This window comes from Erythrolamprus reginae, chromosome 8 (genome assembly GCF_031021105.1).
Source record: "Erythrolamprus reginae isolate rEryReg1 chromosome 8, rEryReg1.hap1, whole genome shotgun sequence".
In the NCBI taxonomy this organism is placed as follows: domain Eukaryota; kingdom Metazoa; phylum Chordata; class Lepidosauria; order Squamata; family Dipsadidae; genus Erythrolamprus; species Erythrolamprus reginae.
In genome coordinates, this window is record NC_091957.1 from 45,537,011 (window position 1) to 45,559,430 (window position 22,420).

Genomic DNA, 22,420 nt, shown 5'->3' on the forward strand with positions numbered 1-22,420 from the left:
GTTAATGGCCTTTTAGGCTTACTCCACATGAGTAGTTCACTTTTTGAATAATAAGAATTATATGTCATGGGGGGAGACCTCAGGATTTTAGAGATGTTTAGGTGGGGCATGGCCAAAAAAAGGTTGGGAAACATTGTTTTAGAGGGTCCTTGAAGCACTTGCAGATTGATTGATTGATTGATTGATTGATTGATTGATTGATTGATTGATTGATTGATTGGATTTGTATGCCGCCCCTCTCCGTAGACTGGGGCGGCTAACAACAATAATAAAAACAGCATGTAAATCCAATACTATAGCAGCTAAAAAACCCTTATTTTAAAACCAATCATACCTACAAGCAAACATACCATGCATAAATTGTAAAGGCCTAGGGGGAAAAGAGTATCTCAGTTCCCCCATGCCTGACAGCAGAGGTGGGTTTTAAGGAGCTTACGAAAGGCGAGGAGGGTGGGGGCAATTCTAATCTCTGGGGGGAGTTGGTTCCAGAGGGCCAGGGCCGCCACAGAGAAGGCTCTTCCCCTGGGCCCCGCCAAACGACATTGTTTAGTTGACGGGACCCGGAGAAGGACCACTCTGTGGGACCTAACTGGTCGCTGGGATTCGTGCAGCATGGTCACCTGAGCAGTGCAAATGGTTCCCATAATCCGCAATTTCTTCCTCTGGAAATCCTTTCCTACTTGCACACCATTCAAAGGGCGCTCATCCCAAATTGTATAGCTAAAAGTCTGGTGTTGTCAAGGAATGTAAATTCAGGGATAATTTTCCACAAATTAGGTTTCTTCCATCTGGATTTACGAGTTCTCGCTTATTACATATATCGACTGCAGCAAGGCTATTGTATGCACAAGAATGGAAGGACACTTTGATACACCATGGAAGAATGGTTGCAGAAGTTGGCTGAAATGGCAAAATTGACTATTTTGATTAATGAAAAGAACATAAGTACTTTTGTTTCCACGTGGAGACTGCTTCTAAACTTAGTGCTTGAAGTGGAGAAGAATGAAACTCTGGCTTTGGGTTTTACCAAGTAAATTGATAGATCTTTACAGAAATGGCTTGTTCAGATTATTATGAAACAGCAAAAAGTTGTGATTTGATGTTAATGCTTTTATTTTACTGCAACAAAGTCAGTGTTTCTTTTTTCTCATCTTTCCTCACTTCTCTCTCTTCCATTCTCTGCTTTTCCATTCACTTTTTGTTTTTGTATTTTACAATATTTTATAATGCAATAAAATGTTAATCTGATGAGTTCTTGCTCATTTGGGAATCTTTCGTTCCCCAGGTGGACGAGGAAGGGGCAACCAAGAAGCACCGGCAACTGGTAGATGCCCTCACCGCCTTGGTTGGTGGGAAGCGGTAAGAGAGAAAGTCCTTGGTGAGGGAGACTGAGAACAAGCCAACCTCAAAGGTTGCCATGCAATCCTTTCCCACTAACATGTTGGTTACTGTCATTCCTGCAGACGGCGGAAGGTTGAACGTACCGAGGCCAGCGCACAGATTTCAGAATTTGATGTGGGTGGTGGAGGTGAGATATTGCGGTTTTTTGGCTTCTCGCTGTTAAGTCCATACAACACCTTTTGATTACATACCATCATGTTCCAGGAAACACACAGTAATTTTTTTACTGTACAATAGTCTATAGGTAGTCCTCAACTTACAACCACAATTGAGCCCCAAAATTGATCAAGGGAATGGAGCATCTCCCTTATGAAACCAGGTTGCAACGCCTTGGTCCCTTCAACCTTGAAAGACGGCGTTTAAGGGGTGACTTGATCGAAGTGTATAAAATCATGCATGGGATAGAAAAGGTGGATAGAGAAAAATTCTAGGACAAGGGGGCACTCCCTAAAGCTCATAGGTAAGAAAGTGAGGACAAATCAAGGGAAATATTTCTTCACCCAGAGGGTCGTTGGTTTATGGAATTCCTTTATTATTATTATTATTATTATTATTATTATTATTATTATTATTTATTAGATTTGTATGCCGTAGACTCGGGGGCAGCTCATTTCCAGAAGAGGTTGTGACAGCTGTCAGCCTTGATAGCTTCGAGGCAGGATTAGACAGATTCATGGATGCCAAGTGTATTGGTGGTTATTGAAATGGATGTCCATGTGCCTCTATGTTGGTTGAGGCAGGCAGGGTTCCCTTGGGTACCATTTGTTGAGGGTCAAGGGAAAGGGAGGGTCTTGCCTTCTCTTTCTGCTCAAGATCCCCATGTACAATTGGTGGGCCACTGTGTGACACAGAATGCTGGACTCGGTGGGCTTTGGCCTGATTCAGCATGGCTCTTCTCATGTTCTTATGTTCTGTTTCTAAGGGAGACATTTGTCAAGGGAGTTTTGCCCCATCTTACCACCTACCTTGTCACCATTGCTTAGCGAATCACTGCAGTTTAAATAGAATAAAATAGAATTCATTATTGTCCAGATATGATTGGACACACAAGGAATTTATCTTGGTACATATGCTCTCAGTGTACATAAAAGAAAAGATGCCTTTGTCAAGAATCATGCTTAACAATAGTCTGGGTACAAATAAGCAATCAAATCATTTTAGGAACCAGTCAATATAAATCGTAAGGATACAAGTAAAAAAGTTACAGTCATACAGTCATTAGTGGGAGGTGATGGGAACGATGAGAAGAGTAATAGTAGCGCAGACTTAGGAAATAGTTTGAAAGAGTTGATGGAATTATTTGTTTAGCAGAGTGATGGTGTTTGGGAAAAAACTGTCCTTGTGTCTAGTTGTCTTGGTGTGCAGTGCTCTATAGCGTGGTTTTGAGGATGTGAGGGATGTGTAGATGTTTTCACAGCCCTCTTTTTGACTCGTGCAGTATGCAGATCCTCAATGGAAGGCAGGTTGCCAGCAATTGTTCTTTCTGCAGTTCTGCGTTAGTAACCCAATTGTTGAGTGAATTTCCCCCATTGACTTGGCTTGTCAGAAGGTGGCAAAAAGTGATCCGACACAGCAACCGGTCATACATATGAGTCAGTTGCCAAGCGTCCGAATTTTGATCACACGATCCCAGGGATGCTTTCAAGGCCGTAACTGTGAAAATTGTGCATAGAATAACAATGTGAACTTCAACATTCCCACGTCAGAAATATCGTGTCCTTTTGCAGGTGCCAATGAGAAAGTCCAGCTCTCGGAGCTTCTCCAGCCGGTTTCTGCTGTGCCGGCTCTGCGCCCCGTTCAGAAACAGCTGAAAAAAGCCCAGCAGCAAAAACCGACTGAAATACCACTTAGTAAGGAAGAAACTCAACGGGTAAGTTCAGAAGGAAGTACAGTGGTATCTCATGATACGAACCCCTCGCCATACGAACAACCCGAGATACGAACCCGGGGTTCGGAAATTTTTTGCCTCTTCTTACGAACTTTTTCCATCTTACGAACCCGCCCCTGCCGCCAAGAAGCCCCGCCACCCGGCTGCGGGGCTTCTCAGCAGCCTCCCGAACCCGAACTTTTGCCGAACTTCTGGGTTCGGCGTTCGGGAGATCGCCGAGAAGCCCCCCCGGCTGTTTCAAAAGACGACAGCCGGGCGGCGGGGCTTCTCGGCGGCCTCCCAAACGCTGAACCCGGAAGTTCGGCAAAAGTTCGGGTTCGGGAGGCCAGTGAGAAGCCCCGCCGCCCGGCTGTCGCTTTTTGAAACAGTCGGGAGGCTTCTTGGCATCCTCCTGAACCCGAACGCCAAACCCGAACTTCTGGGTTCGGCGTTCGGGAGGCCGCCGAGAAGCCCCTCGGCTGTTTCAAAAGGTGACAGCCGGGCGGCGGGGCTTCTCGGCGGCCACCCGAAGCCGAACTTTTGCCGAACTTCCGGGTTCGGCATTGGGAGAACACTGAGAAGCGCCCGGCTGTTTTAAAAGGTGACAGCCGGGCGGCGGTGTTTTTTTGCGTTTTTTTTTTTTCGTTGCGCGCATTAATTCATTTTACATTGTTTCCTATGGGAAACAATGTTTCGTCTTATGAACTTTTCCGCCTTACGAACCTCCCCCCGGGAAACAATTAGGTTCGTAAGACGAGGTATTACTGTATTAATTGCAGAATCTCCTATTGGTAGGAATTTGCATTCTACATGATGGCTTCATTCTTACGTTTGTGTAAGGAACTTCTAAAGAGTCGTGTTTTCCATGCTGTAGAAATTGTTAGCACATTTAAACAGATTCTAGCCTCTCTTGCTGTTCTCTAAAAAGCCTTTCTTTTAGATTAGCACCTGCACTGAATTGTGGCTGTACTTTCCATTGCACCATTTATTAATTTATCTTGTTTTTTTTTAAGTATAAAATTTTTATTGTTTTTTCCTCCATAAACTTTAATACAATGCCAAGTATCTTCTAATTCCAGTACAATAAAATCCAGTATTTTGCTAGTAGAAAAATTATTATTTTTTCTATAAATTCTTTATCTCTTATTGTAAAAAAAAAATTATCTAATCTTGTCCTCCAGCAATCATGATCATCATGTATTACCTCTCTTCATTAATGTTCCCTAAAATATATACTGACAAATCAACAATATTTCTAACATTCTAATTAGCTGGTAGGCCATAGTGCCTCCTTTTTCTCTTTACACATTTTACTTAAATCTAAAAACCTCTATCAAATCACAAACATTGAAGATACTAAAACAGAAAAAATAGAAGAAAAGAAAAGAAAAAAAATACAACCAATTTCATACATTTTTTTTCAGTGCACCAAAAATCAACTATTGTTCACTAATTCCATTTTTATAAATCTTTCAAAACCATCTCTGTTCTTATATGCCAGTTTTACTTATCGAATTTGACTTTATCTCGTATTTCAAGACATTCGTCTCCCTCGAACACTCTGGGCAGTGTACACATAGATTTAAAAAAACCCATGAAAATTGTGAATAAATATTATAAAATTAAAACCATGTATCATAATAATAATAGTAATAATAAAACTTAAAACAAGAATCAAATAATGAAAATTCTGGATTTTTTTAAAAAGGCAGTAAAATGCCTTTGGTCTGTAAAGTGCTACCAGAAATGAGCTTCTATAATTGGCCTTTGTGATGTTTCCTTAATGCAGTGTTTCCCAACCTTGGCAACTTGAAGGTATCTGGACTTCAACTCCCAGAATTCCCCAGCCAGCATTTGCTGGCTGGGGAATTCTGGGAGTTGAAGTCCAAATATCGTCAAGTTGCCAAGGTTGGGAAACACTGCCTTAATGGAATACTGTGGCCTATGGTTATCCGATTTGTCTGCAGGTCGTAAGGGAAGCAGCCTACGCTCAAACAGCCGAAGCGCTGAACAAATGGGATCCCGTCGTGAAGCAGAATCGACGGGCAGAGCAGCTGATCTTCCCGCTTCAGCAGGAGAGCGTGAGCATTGTGCCCATCGAGGAAAAAATATCGGGTTGGCAGGTCAGTGTTATTTGGAACCTATGGTCATTTCAGTTGGTCTGTTCTAGCTGCAGCAATGTGGTAATCCCCTAGATCAGTGGTTCTCAACCATTCTAATGCCGCGACCCCTTAATACAGTTCCTCGTGTTGTGGTGACCCCCAACCATAAGTCTAGCGCCAATTCTCCCAACAGAGCTTTAAGCTGATTGGCAGGAAGGTCGGAGGGATGCCCCCCACTGTAAATGCCTGATTGGTCGGTTGCAAAAAATATGTTCCAAGCCGCCAGAAGAGAAGCTTTAGTTTCTTTTTCTTTCTTTCTTTATATAATTTTATTGATTTTTTTAAATTTTTACAAAAGACAAAACATAAAGCATAAAATGTGCCATCACCAAAAAGAAAAAGAAAAATTCCCTTCACCAGGGAAGATTCAATTTTGTATCCTTCATTTGCTTCATCTCTGGGTTACATTGTTCATTCTTTATAAAGTGGTTGAATTTTATTTCTTACATTTGCATCGCTTACTGATGTTAATATATAATTTTTGACCTTCTCCCACCGCCTCATTGTTGCTGCTAATTTCTCTTCATTATAATTATGTAATCTAATTTCCATGATTTCATAGTGAATGTGGTCCTTAGTTTCTAACATTCAAGGGAAATTTGTCTTTTGCCCACGGTCAGGCGACCCCTGTGAAACGGTCGTTCGACCCCCAAAGGGGTCCCGATCCCCAGGTTGAGAACCACTGCCCTAGATGGTCCCCACCGTTCTGCAATCTGCCTTCAACAATAGCAGCCACCTTGTTGGTTTCTCTCAACCTGCCTCAAACCTAGCCAGAACTTATTGTGGTTTATGTCTACAGGCACGGACCCCCTTAGAGCATGAGATCTTCAGCCTTCTCCACAAAGCCCAGCAGCCGGTGAAGGATCCACTTTTGACCCCCCAGGAAAAAGTCTCACTGAAAGCCATGAGCCTGGAAGAGGTAAACCTTGACTGGGCTGATCCCATCCCGTTCTTCCCTTGGCCATCCTTGTCATGCTTGACTCCGCTGTGACTTAGCAGTACTTCAAGCAAGCTCTCCTTGGCTTCTTCCATTTATTCCAGGCTAAGCTGCGCAGAATGGAGCTCCAGAGAGCCCGGGCCTTGCAGTCCTACTACGAAGCAAAAGCCCGACGGGAAGGGAAAATTAAGAGTAAAAAGTAAGCAGCGTTGGAATGCCACAGGTGGGAAGGTATTGTAATGTAATGAAACAGGTGCTTCCCTTGAATGGGGCAGGTAGGATAGGATAAAATGGAATGGAATAGAACGGAATGGAACAGGGAATTAGATTAGAATAGAATAAGGAAATAGAATAGAATAGAATAGAAGAGGGAAGTGGAATGGAATGGAATAGAATAGAATAGAGAAACAGAACAGAAGAGAAGAGAATTAGAGTAGAATAGAACTGGAATAGAATAGAATTAGAGTAGAATAGAATAAGGAAATAGAATAAAATAAGGGAATAGAATAGAAAAAAAGAATAGAATAGAATTAGAGTAGAATAGAATAGAAACAGAATATTGTCACTTTGAATGTACACTAATTGGCATACATTAAAGTGAAATTTCATTGCATATAGCTCTCCAAAGGTCACAACTTCCAATGTACACTACATAATATAACAGAATAAATGAGTACAGATAAATAGAGAATTGTGCATATATCCACATGTATGCCACAGAAATGGCGGCAACTCTCGCTTCACAACTTGATTGCTCACCTCCCTGTCGCTTCTCTCCTCCCCACCCCAAGGTTCCACAAAATTCTTAGGAAGGGGAAGAGCCGGAAGGTCCTGCAGGACTTTGAGACACTGCGGAAATGCAACCCGGAAGCTGCCCTGGAACAGCTGGAGCAGATTGAGAAAGCACGGATCGAGGTCAGGCTGGTTGTCTTCGGAGTGAAGCTAATACCTATATTCTGCATGAGTCAAAAAGAGGGCAGTGAAAATATGCTGCTCAAAAAAACAAAGGGAACACTCAAAAAACACATCCTAGATCTGAATGGATGAAATATTCTCATTGAATACTTTGTTCTGTACAAAGTTGAATGTGCACAACAGCATGTGAAATTGATTGCCAATCAGTGTTGCTTCCTAAGTGGACAGTTTGATTTCACAGAAGCTTGATTGACTTGGAGTTATGTTGTGTTGTTTAAGTATTCCAAATTATTCTTCTCATCCTTCCTTTTACCTACATAACTTGCTCATAACTTTAACCATGTCGCTACAATCTTTACAATTATATTGTTTTATTTAGTTTCCTATTATGATTTTGATTGCTTATTTAGTATCTTGTGACTAACACTATGTGTTGTATCTTGATTGTTGTATTTTGATGTACTTTGAGAGCTTGTGCACCAAAGACAAATTCCTTGTGTGTCCAATCACACTTGGCCAATAAAGAATAAAAATGAAGGCTCTCTGCTTCAAGATAAACATATAGCATTCTTCTTTTGGGGGACATCAATGCTCTGTTGCGTTGACCGTTCTGTCTTTCTTTCTACAGGAGAGGATGAGCCTCAAACACCAGAATAAGGGCAGGTGGGCCAAGTCAACGGTCCTTATGGCAAAGTATGACCTCCAGGTGAGACAGCATCGGAGAAGGTTCCATTTGAACATCGTAAGATGTTAAGTTGTGGTGGCGCAGTGGTTACAATGCAATACTACAGGCTAATTTGGCTGACTGCTGACTGTCTCCAGTTTTGCACTTAGATTCTCAAGGTTGACTCAGCCTTCCATTCCTTCTGAGGTTGGTAAAATGAGGAGCCAGATTGCTGCGGGCAATATGCTGACTCTGTAAACCTCTTAAGGAGGGCTGCGAAGCACTGTGTAGCTGTGTATAAGTCTAAATGCTATTGCTATTGGTATACAATGGTACCTCTACTTAAGAACTTAATTCGTTCCGTGACCAGGTTCTTTAGTAGAAAAGTTTGTAAGTAGAAGCAATTTTTCCCATAGGAATCAATGTAAAAGCAAATAATGCGTGCAAACCCATTAGGAAAAAAATAAAAGCTCGGAATTTGGGTGGGAGGAGGAGGAGGAAGAAGAGGAGAAGGACAGTTGCTGCCGAAGGAAGAAGGTGAGGGGAGGGGAATCAAAAAAATTCAAAACTTTAAGTCTTAAAAAAAAAAGGGGGACACTGAGGTAGCAAGGAGGAGTATGCGCCTACCATACACCTGGCGCGAAGCTGCCTCCCATGCACTGCGCCAGAGAGAGAAACCCAGGGGGAATGGCAGGAAACTGGCCAGGCCTTTGTGCCACTCTCAAATTTCCTGGAAAATTTTTCCAGGCTCAGGTTCTTAAGTAGAAAATGGTTCTTAAGAAGAGGCAAAAAAAATCTTGAACACCTGGTTCTTATCTAGAAAAGTTCTTAAGCAGAGGCGTTCTTAGGTAGAGGTACCACTGTATAAGAGCCGTAGTAGCACAATGCAGTATTGCAAACTAATTCTGATGACTGCCAGGTGTTCGATTCTGACCTGCTCATTGGGGGCAATACCCTGACTCTGTAAATTGTTTAGAGAGGGCTGTAAAGCTCTATGAAGCGGTCTATAAGTCTATTGCTATATAAGAGCTGTAGTGGTGGCGTGGTTGGAATGCAGTTTTACAGGCTAAATCTGCCGACTGCCAGGAGTTCAATCCTGACCGGCTCAAGGTTGACTCAGCCTTCCATCCTTCCAAGATCAGTAAAATAAGGACCCAGATTATTGTGGGCAAGATGCTGACACTCTAAGCTATTTATTTATTTATTGTAAGAAAATATAATCTTTACTGGAGATAAATAGGGTAAAGGGATACATAAAGCAAAAGGACTATATGAATATTGGTACAAATGTATATAAATTTGGAGTATACAGTTATAAATCAAAATACATGCTTACATATATTTTAAAAAAGGCTAAAGAGAGAAAGAGAAGGAAAGAGAAGAAAAAAAATTAAAAATAAAAGAAGGAAGCTGTTTAGAGAGGGTTTTAAAGCCCCACGAAGCGATATATAAATCTTAAGTGCTATTGCTATTAAAGGTAGTCCCAGTATTTCTACATTCATCTCAGGAAAGAGGTGAAAATTCATTCTAAAGGAGAAAATTGTCTAAGAAAAAGTACCTATGCATACTGGTTCATTCATTAATGCCTGCTTTTTGCAGGAATTTCTGACTTCAGAGGTAGGAATACCAGATGCCAAAAGTAGCTACTCCTTAAGTTTTACTGTTTAACACCTCATCCCTAATAGATACCAGGCCAGAAATAGACTTTATAAATTACAAGTTTGGCCCAGGGTATCAGCTAGGATACATTTTTGGAATCCTGCACAACTTGTGTTTTGCTTCTTGTTCCTGATTTGGATTGGTAATCTCTCTCATACTCCGGTGTGTCTTATAGTCTGAAAAATATGATGCTTTTTGGCTGCTCTATGGTGATTTCTACCTTTTTATTCCCCAGGCTAGGCAAGCTATGCAGGAGCAGCTGGCTCAGAACAAAGAACTAACCAAGAAGGTGCGTCCTGCTTCCGAAAGTGAAGAGGAAGACGTAGGGGACAATCCTGAACCAGAGAAGGATCTTGTTCCAGACGACGTCAATGAGAGGCATATCGCCATGGCTTCCAGCAACCCATGGATGTTAGGGAAAAGTCCTGCAGAACCCAAGGAGAAGCCAACTCTTCCAACAGAAGACAGCGAAGAGAGTGAGGGAGAAGGAGAAGAACCACTCCTGGCCAACGAGAAGGACATGTCTCAAGGTTCTGACGGACAGTGGCAGAGCTTGAAATGTCACCCAGGCAGGGCTGAGCTTCAAGGTAAGCTTCCAATGTATGCAGAAAAGCTTTAATCGAATCTTAGGGCAGTGGTGGTGAACCTTTTTTTCCTCGGGTTAGGCGAAGGAGAAGTTTCCCAACTTCTAGTGGGCCCAGTAGGCTTGTGTTTTGCCCTCCCCAGGCCCCAAAGGCTTCCCTAGAGCCAGTTAAATATTTTTCCATGGTGTGTCTTAAGGGTTTGTTATATATAGTTCATATCTCCTACTCTGTGCTGTGTGCTAGTGTTTGGTGCAAAAAAACCCTACTCCCTGAAGCAAAAAAGCATGTTCCCTGGAGTCACAGGGAAATCGGCGGTTCAGGAAATATCGGGGAATGGGTTTTTTAAAAATGGAATAAATCAGGGGGGGGGGGAAGCTGTATTAAAATGTGTGGTCGGGCAGTAGGAAAAGCAAGTAGGATGCTTGGCTGCATAGCTAGAGGTATAACAAGCAGGAAGAGGGAGATTGTGATCCCCTTATATAAAGCGCTGGTGAGACCACATTTGGAATACTGTGTTCAGTTCTGGAGACCTCACCTACAAAAAGATATTGACAAAATTGAACGGGTCCAAAGATGGGCTACAAGAATGGTGGAAGGTCTTAAGCATCAGGAAAGACTTAATGAACTCAATCTGTATAGTCTGGAGGACAGAAGGAAAAAGGGGGACATGATCGAAACATTTAAATATGTTAAAGGGTTAAATAAGGTTCAGTGTTTTTAATAGGAAAGTGAACACAAGAACAAGGGGACACAATCTGAAATTAGTTGGGGGAAAGATCAAAAGCAACGTGAGAAAATATTATTTCACTGAAAGAGTAGTAGATCTTTGGAACAAACTTACAGCAGACGTGGTTGGTAAATCCACAGTAACTGAATTTAAACATGCCTGGGATAAACATAGATCCATTGTAAGATAAAATACAGGAAATAGTAAAAGGGCAGACTAGATGGACCATGAGGTCTTTTTCTGCCGTCAGTCTTCTATGTTTCTATGTTTCTAAAATATTTAAAAGTCAGGGAAAAATCATGTCAAAAAAATGGATCACACCGCCTGGCAGAGTCAAGCAAAAATGAGCATAACTGTGGCCACAACTTGCTTCCTCAGCTACCGATATTTCTCCATGGCTTAACCGTTTAGTATGACATCATCTACCGCCGTGCCTTAACTAGATAGCAACTTACAGGGAAATATCAAGGAATTTCAAAATGCTTTCCCCCTGGACACCCCGTTGTGTCGTCTGCAGCTCTTCTCTTCTGTCTCCCAAAGTCATTCCTTTATACCAGGGGTAGGCAAAGTTGGCTCTTCTATGACTGGTGGACTTCGACTCCCAGAATTCCTGAGCCAATCATGCTAGCTCAGGAATTCTGGGAATTGAAGTTCACATGTCTTCAAGGGGCGAGTACAAGTGGACTAGAGTGCCTTCCGTCCTCTGTCCTATTGCTCTCCTATATCTCCTATACCATTCTTCTTTTCCTATATTTCTTCTATTCTTTCATTGATATATTTTATTCCTATATCTTCTCTTCTTTCTTAGATATATCTTTCTAGGAGTGTATCCTCTATAATCTTCATTATATATATACTATATGTATACCCACTATAACCCTCATTGTGTAATGGACAAAATCAATCAATATTTATTTATTATTTATTTTTTGATTTGATTTGATTTGTATGCCGCCCCTCTCTGTAGACTTGGGGCGGCTAGCAACAATAATGGACAGCATATAACAAATCTAATGTTTAAAATAATTTAAAATGCTTATTTAAAAAACCAAACATACACACAAACATATCGTGCATAAATTGTATAGGCCTGGGGGAAAAGAATAGTTCAGTTCCCCCATGCCTGACGACAGAGGTGGGTTTTAAGGAGTTTACGAAAGGCAAGGAGGATGGGGCCAATTCTGATCTCTGGGGAGGAGCTGGTTCCAGAGGGTTGGGGCCACCACAAAGAAGGCTCTTCCCCTGAGTCCCACCAGACGACATTGTTTAGTCGACTGGACCTGGAGAAGGCCAACTCTGTGGGACCTAACCGGTCGCTGGGATAATAATAATAATAATGTCATAGAAGAGCCAGCTTTGCCTATCCCTGCTTCATACCATTATGAATCATGCCAGATGAATTCAAGCTAGACTAAATGGGGCAATTTGGGCTCATCAGGGGTGTTTTGTCATGCAGGCATAAGCGATTCTCATATTATCCTAGCTAGCGCGTGTGAACCTATACGACACAGAGTTTTGCTTTAGTCCACCCTGGTCAGTCTTTTCCTGTTGTGCAAACTATCTTGATTCCTCTGGTCCAGAATATGGCAATGGAGAGGTGCCATTGGAGGCCCCGCCGAGCCCCCCATCCGGGGGAGAGCAGCCCTTCCTGAGTGAGAAGCTGAAACGGATCCGCAATCTGGAGGATCTTGAAGAGGGACTGGATCCGGAAGATGTTCCGCGAGAAGAAGAGGCGGGGCAACCCAAAGAGACCCAGCCCTCCCAAGCGGTAGGCGCAGAGTCCCTGCCGCAGCCCCAGATCAGCAAGCCCAAGAAGAAATCAGCCAAGCAACAGGCCCTGATTGATCTCAAGGCGGTCCTCGCGGGGGCACCCTGTGCCACCCAGTGCCTGCTGGTGCCGGCTGCGGTGGAGCCAGAGGTGAGCATCAGTGGGGAAGGAGGGCAGGCCTGTTCAGGCAGAGCAGCGGGCTCAATCTCGATTTCTTTTATTTTTCAAAAAATAATCTTTATTGGTTTCTTGCATTAAAAAACACGCAAAGAAAGTATATAATTAGCCGGGGTGGCACAGCAGGTAAGAGTGCTGTACTGCAGGCAACTGAAGCTGACTTGTAGATCTGAAGGTCAGCGGTTCAAATCTCATCACAGGCTCAAGGTTGACTCAGCCTTCCATCCTTCCGAGGTGGGTAAAATGAGGACCCGGGTTGTGGGGGTAATAGCCTAGCTCTGTTAAAAAAGTGCTATTGCTAACATGTTGTAAGCCGCCCTGAGTCTAAGGAGAAGGGCAGCATAAAAATTGAATGAATGAATAAATAAATAAATAAATAAATATAACATAAAAGAAGACAAAACAAGAAGAAAAACAAACAAAAAGGCTATTTCCATAGTGTAATATATGTGTGAATATGATAGAAAAGGTAGAACTACAACGATTTGAAATTATTTATTTATTTATTTATCTATTAGATTTGTAATCAACTATATATGCTAGTTTTAGGGCTCCTATGGGTATGGTCAGGTACACAGAACCAGTAGAAAAATTTTGCTCAGGTACGCAGAACAGGTAGAAAAATTTTGAATTTTTTTCTTCTTTTCCCTTCTGGACTCTGGATGTGTTTTTCCTATCACAGTAAATGAGGTTGAATGTGTATAGTTTTAGAAGAGCTGTGCGTGCGTGTGTGTACATACACATACAATTCGTATAATAGATAATGCATATTTTTGTGTGCCTGTGTGTAATATGTATATACACATATGGCATATAGACATAGAATTAAATAGTATATTTTGGATGTTCAGTAATAGTCAATAGATGGGGAAATTATATCTCTTTGAGGCACCCTAACCTTGACGTGAGTGATGTCAAGTTGGCCACCTTTAAGCCAGTCACATGACCTTTAACCCACCCCCACCCCCCAGTCACATGATCATCAAGCCACTCCCACCTGGTCACATGGCCGGCAAGCCACATCCATGAAATAAGACTCACCCACAGTGTGGTAGTAAAAAATTTTGCAGCCCTTCATTGGTTGTGGCCCCTCAGGAAATATGCACGGGAAGAGTTTTGTGGCTCCCGGTGTTCTCTTTTCTGTGGAAAACCGGTCCAAATGGCTCTCTGATTATTTAAGTTTGCCGACCTCCACACTAGTGGCAGGAAGCAACCATAAGCCCCCCTGATGAATGTTTGCTTGGAGTCTAGCAACTGATGCCAGTTGAAACTGGTCAGAGTGGGCTACAGCAGTTCCTGCATACGAGCTGCACCTTTCATTCATTTCATTGTCGACTCCAGATCGCATTAACCCAAATTAGAAAGACAAGACCGGTCATGGCCTGTTACCATAGTTCCCTCTAAGCTGAGCAGTGAGCAATCGCTCACTTAAAAATCATCATCAACTCAGAGTTTTCCAAACCTGCCCAGAAGCCGAGAGGGAAAGAGTGAGAGGGAAGGAGAGAGAGAGGAAGAGAGGAAGAGAGAGAAACAGATAGAAAAAAGAGAGGAAGGAAAAGAGAAAGAAAAAGAATGGGAGTAAGGAAGAGAGAAAGAAAATCAAAATCTAGTTTGAAACTAGCTCAACTATTTAAGTGGCATTTTGATATTGATAGAGTTGCCCTATTATGAGCTCACTGTTATAGACACACAGTACAATATTTTATTTTAAAATTCTCTGAGGCAAAACAGGGTGGGTTTTTTATTTATTTATTTATTTATTTGTTTATTTATTTATTTATTTATTTATTATTTCTGTGCTGCCCAGTCCTGAAGGGACTGCCGCTCAGACACTATACTTTTCCACCCACCCCAAAAAAAAATTAGAGGGAACACTGCCTGTTACAAGAATAAGACATCGGCTCCCGTTGGGCTGCTTTCATCCCTGCACGAGAGGAAGAAACTCAGATACAGTGATCCCTCGTTTTTCACGGGGGATGCGTTCCAAGGCCACCCATTAAAAACGAATAACATTAGAAGATAAAAGAATATTAAAATTAGAAGGACACGACCTTATGCTTGGCTGGCATGCCTTTTTATGGTATGATAAGGATAAAAATCATTCATATTTCAAAAGACATACAATAAGAAAATACTTGTTGGAAATCTGGAAAGATATAAAGAATCATTTTTTGACCATGCCGGAATGGATCTCCCCCTAGAAGCAATAACACATCCAAATTCTATAAGGGAAATAAAGATAATAAGATATACGGATTTATTGGATGAGCAAATGAAATTAAAATCTAGAACTCAATTACAAGAAGAAGGGACCACAATTGATTGGTGGCAATATGCGCAGATTCAGTCTAGATATCAGAGAGATAGTATGACATATATTTTTAATAAGAATAAAAATTTATTAGGAAATTTATTAGTTACCAGCCAGACTAAAATAATTGGGAAAGCATATAAATATTTGATTGCCCATAAAAACATAGATTTGACTTTAAAGGATAATATGATAAGTTGGTGCAAAAATATTGGTAAAGAAATAGATATAGATACATGGGGAGAAGTCTGGATCTCAAATTGGAAAATGACAAAATCGGTATCCTTAAAAGAAAATCAAATTAAAATGTTTTATAGGTGGCACCTTCCACCAAATAGGATAGCAAAAATGTTTCCAAAGACTTCCCCATTATGTTGGAAATGTAAGAAGGAAATAGGGTCTTACTATCATCAATGGTGGATGTGTAGTAAAGTTAAGCTTTACTGGAGAATGATAGAAAGAATAATAAAAGAAATAGTAAAACAGGAGATAGAGATAACTCCGGAATTTTATTTACTGGAAATAACCAATCAGAAATTCAAGAAAGAAATTTTGTACTTAGTTATTCACATTTTGACCGCGGCTAGGATAATATATGCGCAAAATTGGAAAGGGGAAAGTATTCCCAAAGAAGAAGAAGTTGTTAAAAAAAAAATTAGACTGCGCTGAAATGGATATGATGACAAGACGGTTAAAAGACCAAGAAGAAACAGAATTTTATGAGATATGGAACAAAGTGTATATATGGATAAATAAGAAGAAATGAATAAAAAGCTAAACAAATAAGAGAATTGTATTAGTAGAGATATGATCTAAGTGTTACATTAGAACTAGTAGGGATAAGATTTTAGAACTATGTTAGAATTAGTTTATGTATTAAGACCTATTATAAAAAGTTAAACAAATTTCTTCTTTTCATTGACATTAATAAGTTGATTTTAAGTATTTTTTAAGTATTCTTTTTTCTGTATTGAAATTTTTACTTTTTGAATAAGCGGGGAAGATACAACCCCATTTTATGTTTAATGTTATGTTTGTCAGTATTGTCTATTTTATGAAAACTAATAAAATTTATTGTAAAAAAGAAAAAAAAAGAAAAACGAATTTCCGTGAAGTAGAGGAAATATATTTGTTAATGTATTTAACAAGTACGGTAATACCTAGTCTTACGAACTTAATTGGTTCCAGAAGTAGGTTCGTAAGGCGAAAGGTTCGTAAGACGAAACATTGTTTCCCACAGGAAACAATGTAAAAGCGATTAATGCAAAAAGAAACAAAAATCGCAAAATGGCGCTCCGCTGGCCGCCGCCACCCGGCTGTCACCTTCTGAAACAGCCGGGGGGCTTCTCGGCATTCTCCCAAACGCCGAACCCGGAAGTTTGGGTTCGGGTTCCAGAGGCCGCCGAGAAGCGCACTGCTGTTTCAGAAGGTTACAGCCAGGTGGCGCCACTCGGCGGAGTGCCGTTTTTGCGATCGGCGGCGGCATTTTCAGCCAATCTGGAGGCTGGAAAGGAGGTGGGGAATCCCAATAGGGAATTCCATGGGCGGAGCTTTGACGTCACGAAGAAAAAAAAGAAAACCTAAGCACTTTCTTCATCATAGCCTGTTTTTATTTCTTGGGCAGCTGGAATCCAGCGCAAGCCAGAGGCAGATGATCCGAGAGGCCTTTGCGAGCGACAATGTCCTGGATGACTTCCTGAAAGAGAAGCGAGCAGCTGAAGAAGCCGGCAAACCGAAAGCCATCGATCTGGTGCTTCCCGGATGGGGCGAGTGGGGAGGCCTGGGGCTGCGTCCAAGCAAAAAGAAAAAGAAAAGGTACTCGGGGGGGGGGGGGGGTTGGATGCCTGCCCTGTTCTTTGCTCAATTTCTTTGCTTCTCTAACAATTAACCCATGGAACAGCTTGCCACCAGAAGTTGTGGGTGCTCCCTCAATTGTTTTTAAGAGACTGGGCATCTAGGAGCCACGGCGGTGCAGTGGTTAGAGGGTGGTATTGCAGGCTACTGCCAGCTGACTGCAATTTGGCAGTTCGAATCTCAGCAGGCTCAAAGTCGACTCAGCCTTCCATCTTTCCAAAGTTGGTAAAATGAGGACCTAGAGTGTTGGGGGAAATATGCTGATTTTGTAAACTGCTCAAAGAGGGCTGTAAAAGGACTGTATCTATCTATCTATCTATCTATCTATCTATCTATCTATCTATCTATCTATCTAATCTATCTAATCTATCTATAATCAATCTGTCTAGCATCTGTCTATCATCACTTTCTATCATCTATCTACCATCTATCATTTATCATCTCTATCATCTATCTATAATTAATCTATATCTATCAATCCATCATCTCTGTCTATAATCAATCTATATATATATATCTATCATCTACTATCATCTCTATCATCTATTTATCTACCTACCTACGTACCTAATCTACCTACCTACCTACCTATCCATCCATCCATCCATCTATCAATCAATCTCCGCTAGAGCTGTGGTGATACAGTGGTTAGAATGCAGTATTGCAGATTAATTCTGCCAACTGCCAGCAGTTTGATCCTGACCAGCTCAAGTTCAAGGACAGTAAAATAAGGACCCAAATTGTTGGGGCCAATATGCTGACTGTCAAAACAGCTTAGAGTGGGCTGCAAAGCATTATAAATCAGCATATAAGTCTAAGCTTTATTGCTATTTGTCTGGAATGGAATACAGTATCTTGCTTGAGCAGGGCGTTAGACTAGAAGACCTCCAAAGTCATTTTTCAACCCTGTTATATTAAATTAGGTTCCTCATCAAGCCAACGCCTGGACCCCCAAGGAAAGACCGGCACCTGCCCCACGTCCTGCTGAACGAACAGAGGAATGTTTTAGCCGCCGCTCATCGGGTGAGGACAGCATTCCTTTTTCAGGGTGGTTCTTCCCTTTAAAACTTTGTCCGTTTAATTGGATTTATTGATTTGATTGATGTCGCTGACCATCTCATGACAGCGGCTCCTGTTTAAAAGCAAGCCAGAGTTTGCAGGTCAACAACACAGAGCTAAGCCGACAGATTGACAAGCCATGCTGACTCCAGATCAGATAAACCACACACTCGCTGGTTTTACACAAGACACTTAATTTGGACTAACCTAGGTTTTCTGGGTTCAACCAATGCAATGAATTGTTAGAAGAATTAAACAGCCTGAGTTTAACCAACATTCGAAGCTACCAAAACTATATAAACCCATTTAGAACAAGAATGCCGCTACTTCATCTTCAACCTGGTTTAAATGAATTGTGCGTACCCACTGGTTAAGTGCAACAAACAGATATGGCACCTATAATAAAAACTTCTTCGGAGTCTTTGGAGAGGGGCGGCATACAAATCTAATAAATTATTATTTATTTATTTATTTATTTATTATTCAGAGGGAGTAGGAATGAAAAAATCCTGCAAGCTGGGAAGACAGCTAGCATCTTGTTAGGGCTAGGAGGGGAAGCTTCAAAAAAGCTACATTCGGAGTATAAGACACACCCAAATTTTCAGGGAGGAAAAATGCATCTTATGCTCCGAAATATACAGTAAATTTACAAATAATCACTACCCCAGAAAACAGATACACTTCTGTTGCATTATTATTATTATTATTATTATTATTATTATTATTATTATTTATTAGATCTGTATGCCGCCACTCTCCGAAGACTTGGGGTGGCTCACAACAGTAATAAGAAACAGTATAACAATGGGACAAATCTAATAATAAAAATTATATAAAAACCCCAACAATTAAAAACCATACAGCACATACATACCAAACATGAAATATAAAAAGCCTGGGGAGATGTCTTAGTTCCCCCATGCCTGGCGATACAGGTGGGTATTGAGTAACTTGCGAAAGACGAGGGTGGGGGCCGTTCTAATCTCCAAGGGGAGTTGGTTCCAGAGGGCTGGGGGCTGCCACAGAGAAGGCTCTTCCCCTGGGGCCCGCCAAATGACATTGTTTGGTCAACGGGACCCGGAGAAGGCCAACTCAGTGGGACCTTATCGGCCACTGGGATTCGTGCGGTAGAAGGCGGTTCCGGAGGTATTCTGAGATTGTGCAGGCTTGAGTGAACCATGGTGGCGCAGTGGCTAACGTGTAGTATTGCACGTTACCTCTGCCCACAGCCTGGCATTCGATCCTGACAGGGCTCAGTAGATAAGTATTTATTTATTCATTCATTCATTCAATTTTTATGCCACCCTTCTCCTTAGACTCAGGGTGGCTTACAACATGTTAGCAATAGCACTTTTTAACAGAGCCAGCCTATTGCCCCCACAATCCGGCTCCTCGTTTGACCCACCTCGGAAAGATGAAAGGCTGAGTCAACCTTGAGCCGGTGGTGAGATTTGAACCGCTGACCTATAGATCTACAGCCAGCTTCAGTGGTCTGCAGTACAACACTCTACCTGCTGCGCCACCCCGGCTCATAGTATTGCTATGGCTAGTTGTCGATTCAGACAATATCATGCTCTATAGTTTTCAATATTTCCTTTCAGGGCTGACAGTAATTCCAGCAGACTTCCCAGATTGAGCAACCAGGAAACATGACCTTTATAAAAATAATAATTCTGTTTTTATTGCAAATCTGCATTAAGAAAATCTCACAAGGCTGAAATTACACGGTCTCTTTTGCAGCCTGAGAACACTAGGGAGGGTGCCTCCCTTTGAGTCTCTTATCCTCCCCACTATCCAGTTGGGGAAAATGCTGTCTAACATTTCCCTAGACCAGTGGTGGCGAACCATTTTTTCCTCTGGTGCCGCAAGAGCATGCATGCCCACACCCATAATTGAATGCCTGGGAGGGCGAAAACAGCTTCCTACGTCTCCCCGGAGGTCCTCTGGAGGCCAGAAACAGCCTGCTTCCCAACTTCAGGTGGACCCAGTAAACTCGTGTTTCACCCTCCCCAGGCTGTAAAAGCTTCCCTGGAGCTGAGGGAGGGTGAAAACGCCCTCCCCCATCCCGCCGGAGTCTCTCTGCAAGCAGAAAACACCCTCCCAGAGCCTGTGTGAGCCAAAAATCAGTTGGCCAGCACATAGATGCATGTTGGAGCTGAGCTAGGGCAACAGCTCTCGGCTGTGGCGAGGAGGGCGTTTGCCCAGGTTCGCCTGGTGCACCAGTTGCGGCCCTACTTGCTCACAGTCACTCATGCCCTTATCACCTCGAGGTTCGATTACTGCAACGCTCTCTACATGGGGCAACCTTTGAAAAGTGTTCGGAAACTTCAGATCGTGCAGAATGCAGCCGCGAGAGCTGTTGTGGGGCTCTCTAGATTCGCCCACGTGTCTACAACACTCCGTGGCCTGCATTGGCTGCCAATCAGTTTCTGGTCACAATTCAAAGTGTTGGTAATGACCTTTAAAGCCCTACATGGCATTGGACCAGAATACCTCCGGAACCGCCTTCTACCGCACAAATCCCAGCGGCCAATAAAGTCCCACAGAATTGGCCTTCTCCGGGTCCCGTCGACCAAACAATGTCGTTTGGCGTGCCCCGGGGAAGAGCCTTCTCTGTGGCGGCCCCGGCCCTCTGGAATCAACTCCCCCCAGAGATTAGAACGGCCCCCACCTTCCTTGTCTTTCGCAAGTTACTCAAGACCCACCTATATCGCAAGGCATGGGGGAACTAAGACATCTCCCCCAGGCTTTTATATTTCATGTTTGGTGTGTATGTGCTGTATGGTTTTTAATTATTGGGGTTTTTATGTTTTTATTTATTAGATTTGTTCCAGTATTGTATTGTATTGTATTGTGTTTTATTTTATTTATTCGTTCGTTCGTTCGTTCCTTTATTTATTTATTTATTTATTTATTTATTTTTTGATTTGATTTGATTTGATTTGATTTGATTTGATTTGATTTGATTTGATTTGATTTGTATGCCGCCCCTCTCCAAAAACTCATTAGTGTTGTGAGCCACCCCGAGTCTTCGGAGATGGGCGGCATACAAATCTAATAAGTAATAATAATAATAATAATAATAATAACTCGCATGCCATCAGATATAGCTCCGCATGCCACCTGTGGCGCCTGTGCCATAGGTTCGCCATCACTGCCGTAGACCAATGGTGTCAAACCTCAAGGCCCAGGGGCAGGATCTGACCTGCGGAGGGCTTAGATCTGGCCCGTGGGACCACCCTGGAAACTGCGAAGGACCCTTGCCAGCAAAAATAGAGCTTGGGAGAGCTGTATGTGCAGTCTTTGTGAGCTCCGTTTTTGGTGGCAGAGGGTTGCAGGAGGCTGTTGCAGCCAAAAATGGAGGTTGGAAGCCCCTTTTCATTGGCAGAGCACTCGGGCCACCACCGGCGTCCCGATCTGAGTGATGTCAAGCTAGCCACACCTGCAGCAGGTCAAACACAGTAATGATGCGGCCCTCAATAAAGTTTGGCATCCCTGCCCTAGACGGCATCTGTGCCTCCCGTCTCCCAAGGTCTTTCTCGCATCCGGTGACGGGTCTCGTTCCTCCCACAGGTGAACCAGCTCCCCTTCCCCTTTGAGAACAGTCGGCAGTTTGAACGGAGCATCCAAGTGCCGGTGGGCTCCACGTGGAACACCCAACGGGCTTTCCAACAGCTGACGGCCCCCCGGATCATCACTCAGCCCGGCCAGATCATCCATCCCATCACTGCAGAAGATACCGACCTGATCCAAAAGAAGGACAAGCCAACAGCCGCCATTGGAGCTAAACCAGATTTGAGTTAACCCTCCCTCTCCACCTGCCTCACCCCCACCTGATCCCAAAGAAGAAAGGCCGATAGGAGTGGACGTGTGCTGATAGGACCAGTTTGGCATCTTTAAAAAAAAAATATCTTTATTAATTATTTACATTAAGGAAAAAAAACAAATACCATAAAATAAACAAAGACAGAACACAACTTATACAGACATAGATATCATCATTCATGATTACAGTTATATATTAAGCCTTAAACAATCAACAATTTACACTTTTGGCCAATCTTCCTGTTGACATTATTGTTACAGTGGTTTTTTTTATCAGTCTACTAGTTTTTACATTGCTATATTGGCATCTTATTGGCGTTGTCCAGAACGGATGTCCGGTCTCTGAACTTTTCCTTATTTTGATGCTGATCATATGCGATCTTATATACCAAGGGTTTGCCTGCCCAACTGGAAGATATACAGTGATCCCTCGATTTTCGTGGGGGTTGCGTTCCCAGACTGCCCACGAAAGTCGAATTTCCGCGAAGTAGAGATGCGGAAGTAAAAACA

At 42.4% G+C, this 22,420-nt stretch overlaps 1 protein-coding gene across 1 annotated transcript in view; it reads left to right on the forward strand.

Annotated features, from left to right (window-relative positions):
• The window catches only part of UTP14A (UTP14A small subunit processome component), a 24,428-nt gene extending 2,366 nt beyond the window's left edge, over window positions 1-22,062 (forward strand). Inside the window, exons 2-14 of the mRNA XM_070759834.1 lie at window positions 1,286-1,359; window positions 1,464-1,528; window positions 3,129-3,271; window positions 5,236-5,391; window positions 6,230-6,349; window positions 6,472-6,566; window positions 7,159-7,282; window positions 7,911-7,988; window positions 9,841-10,192; window positions 12,497-12,834; window positions 16,797-16,987; window positions 17,950-18,049; window positions 21,659-22,062. Of these exons, the coding sequence (XP_070615935.1) occupies window positions 1,286-1,359; window positions 1,464-1,528; window positions 3,129-3,271; window positions 5,236-5,391; window positions 6,230-6,349; window positions 6,472-6,566; window positions 7,159-7,282; window positions 7,911-7,988; window positions 9,841-10,192; window positions 12,497-12,834; window positions 16,797-16,987; window positions 17,950-18,049; window positions 21,659-21,889 (2,067 nt within the window). The 3' untranslated portion in view covers window positions 21,890-22,062. The remainder of the gene's footprint in view (window positions 1-1,285; window positions 1,360-1,463; window positions 1,529-3,128; window positions 3,272-5,235; window positions 5,392-6,229; window positions 6,350-6,471; window positions 6,567-7,158; window positions 7,283-7,910; window positions 7,989-9,840; window positions 10,193-12,496; window positions 12,835-16,796; window positions 16,988-17,949; window positions 18,050-21,658) is intronic.
• The last annotated feature ends 358 nt before the right edge of the window (window positions 22,063-22,420 follow it).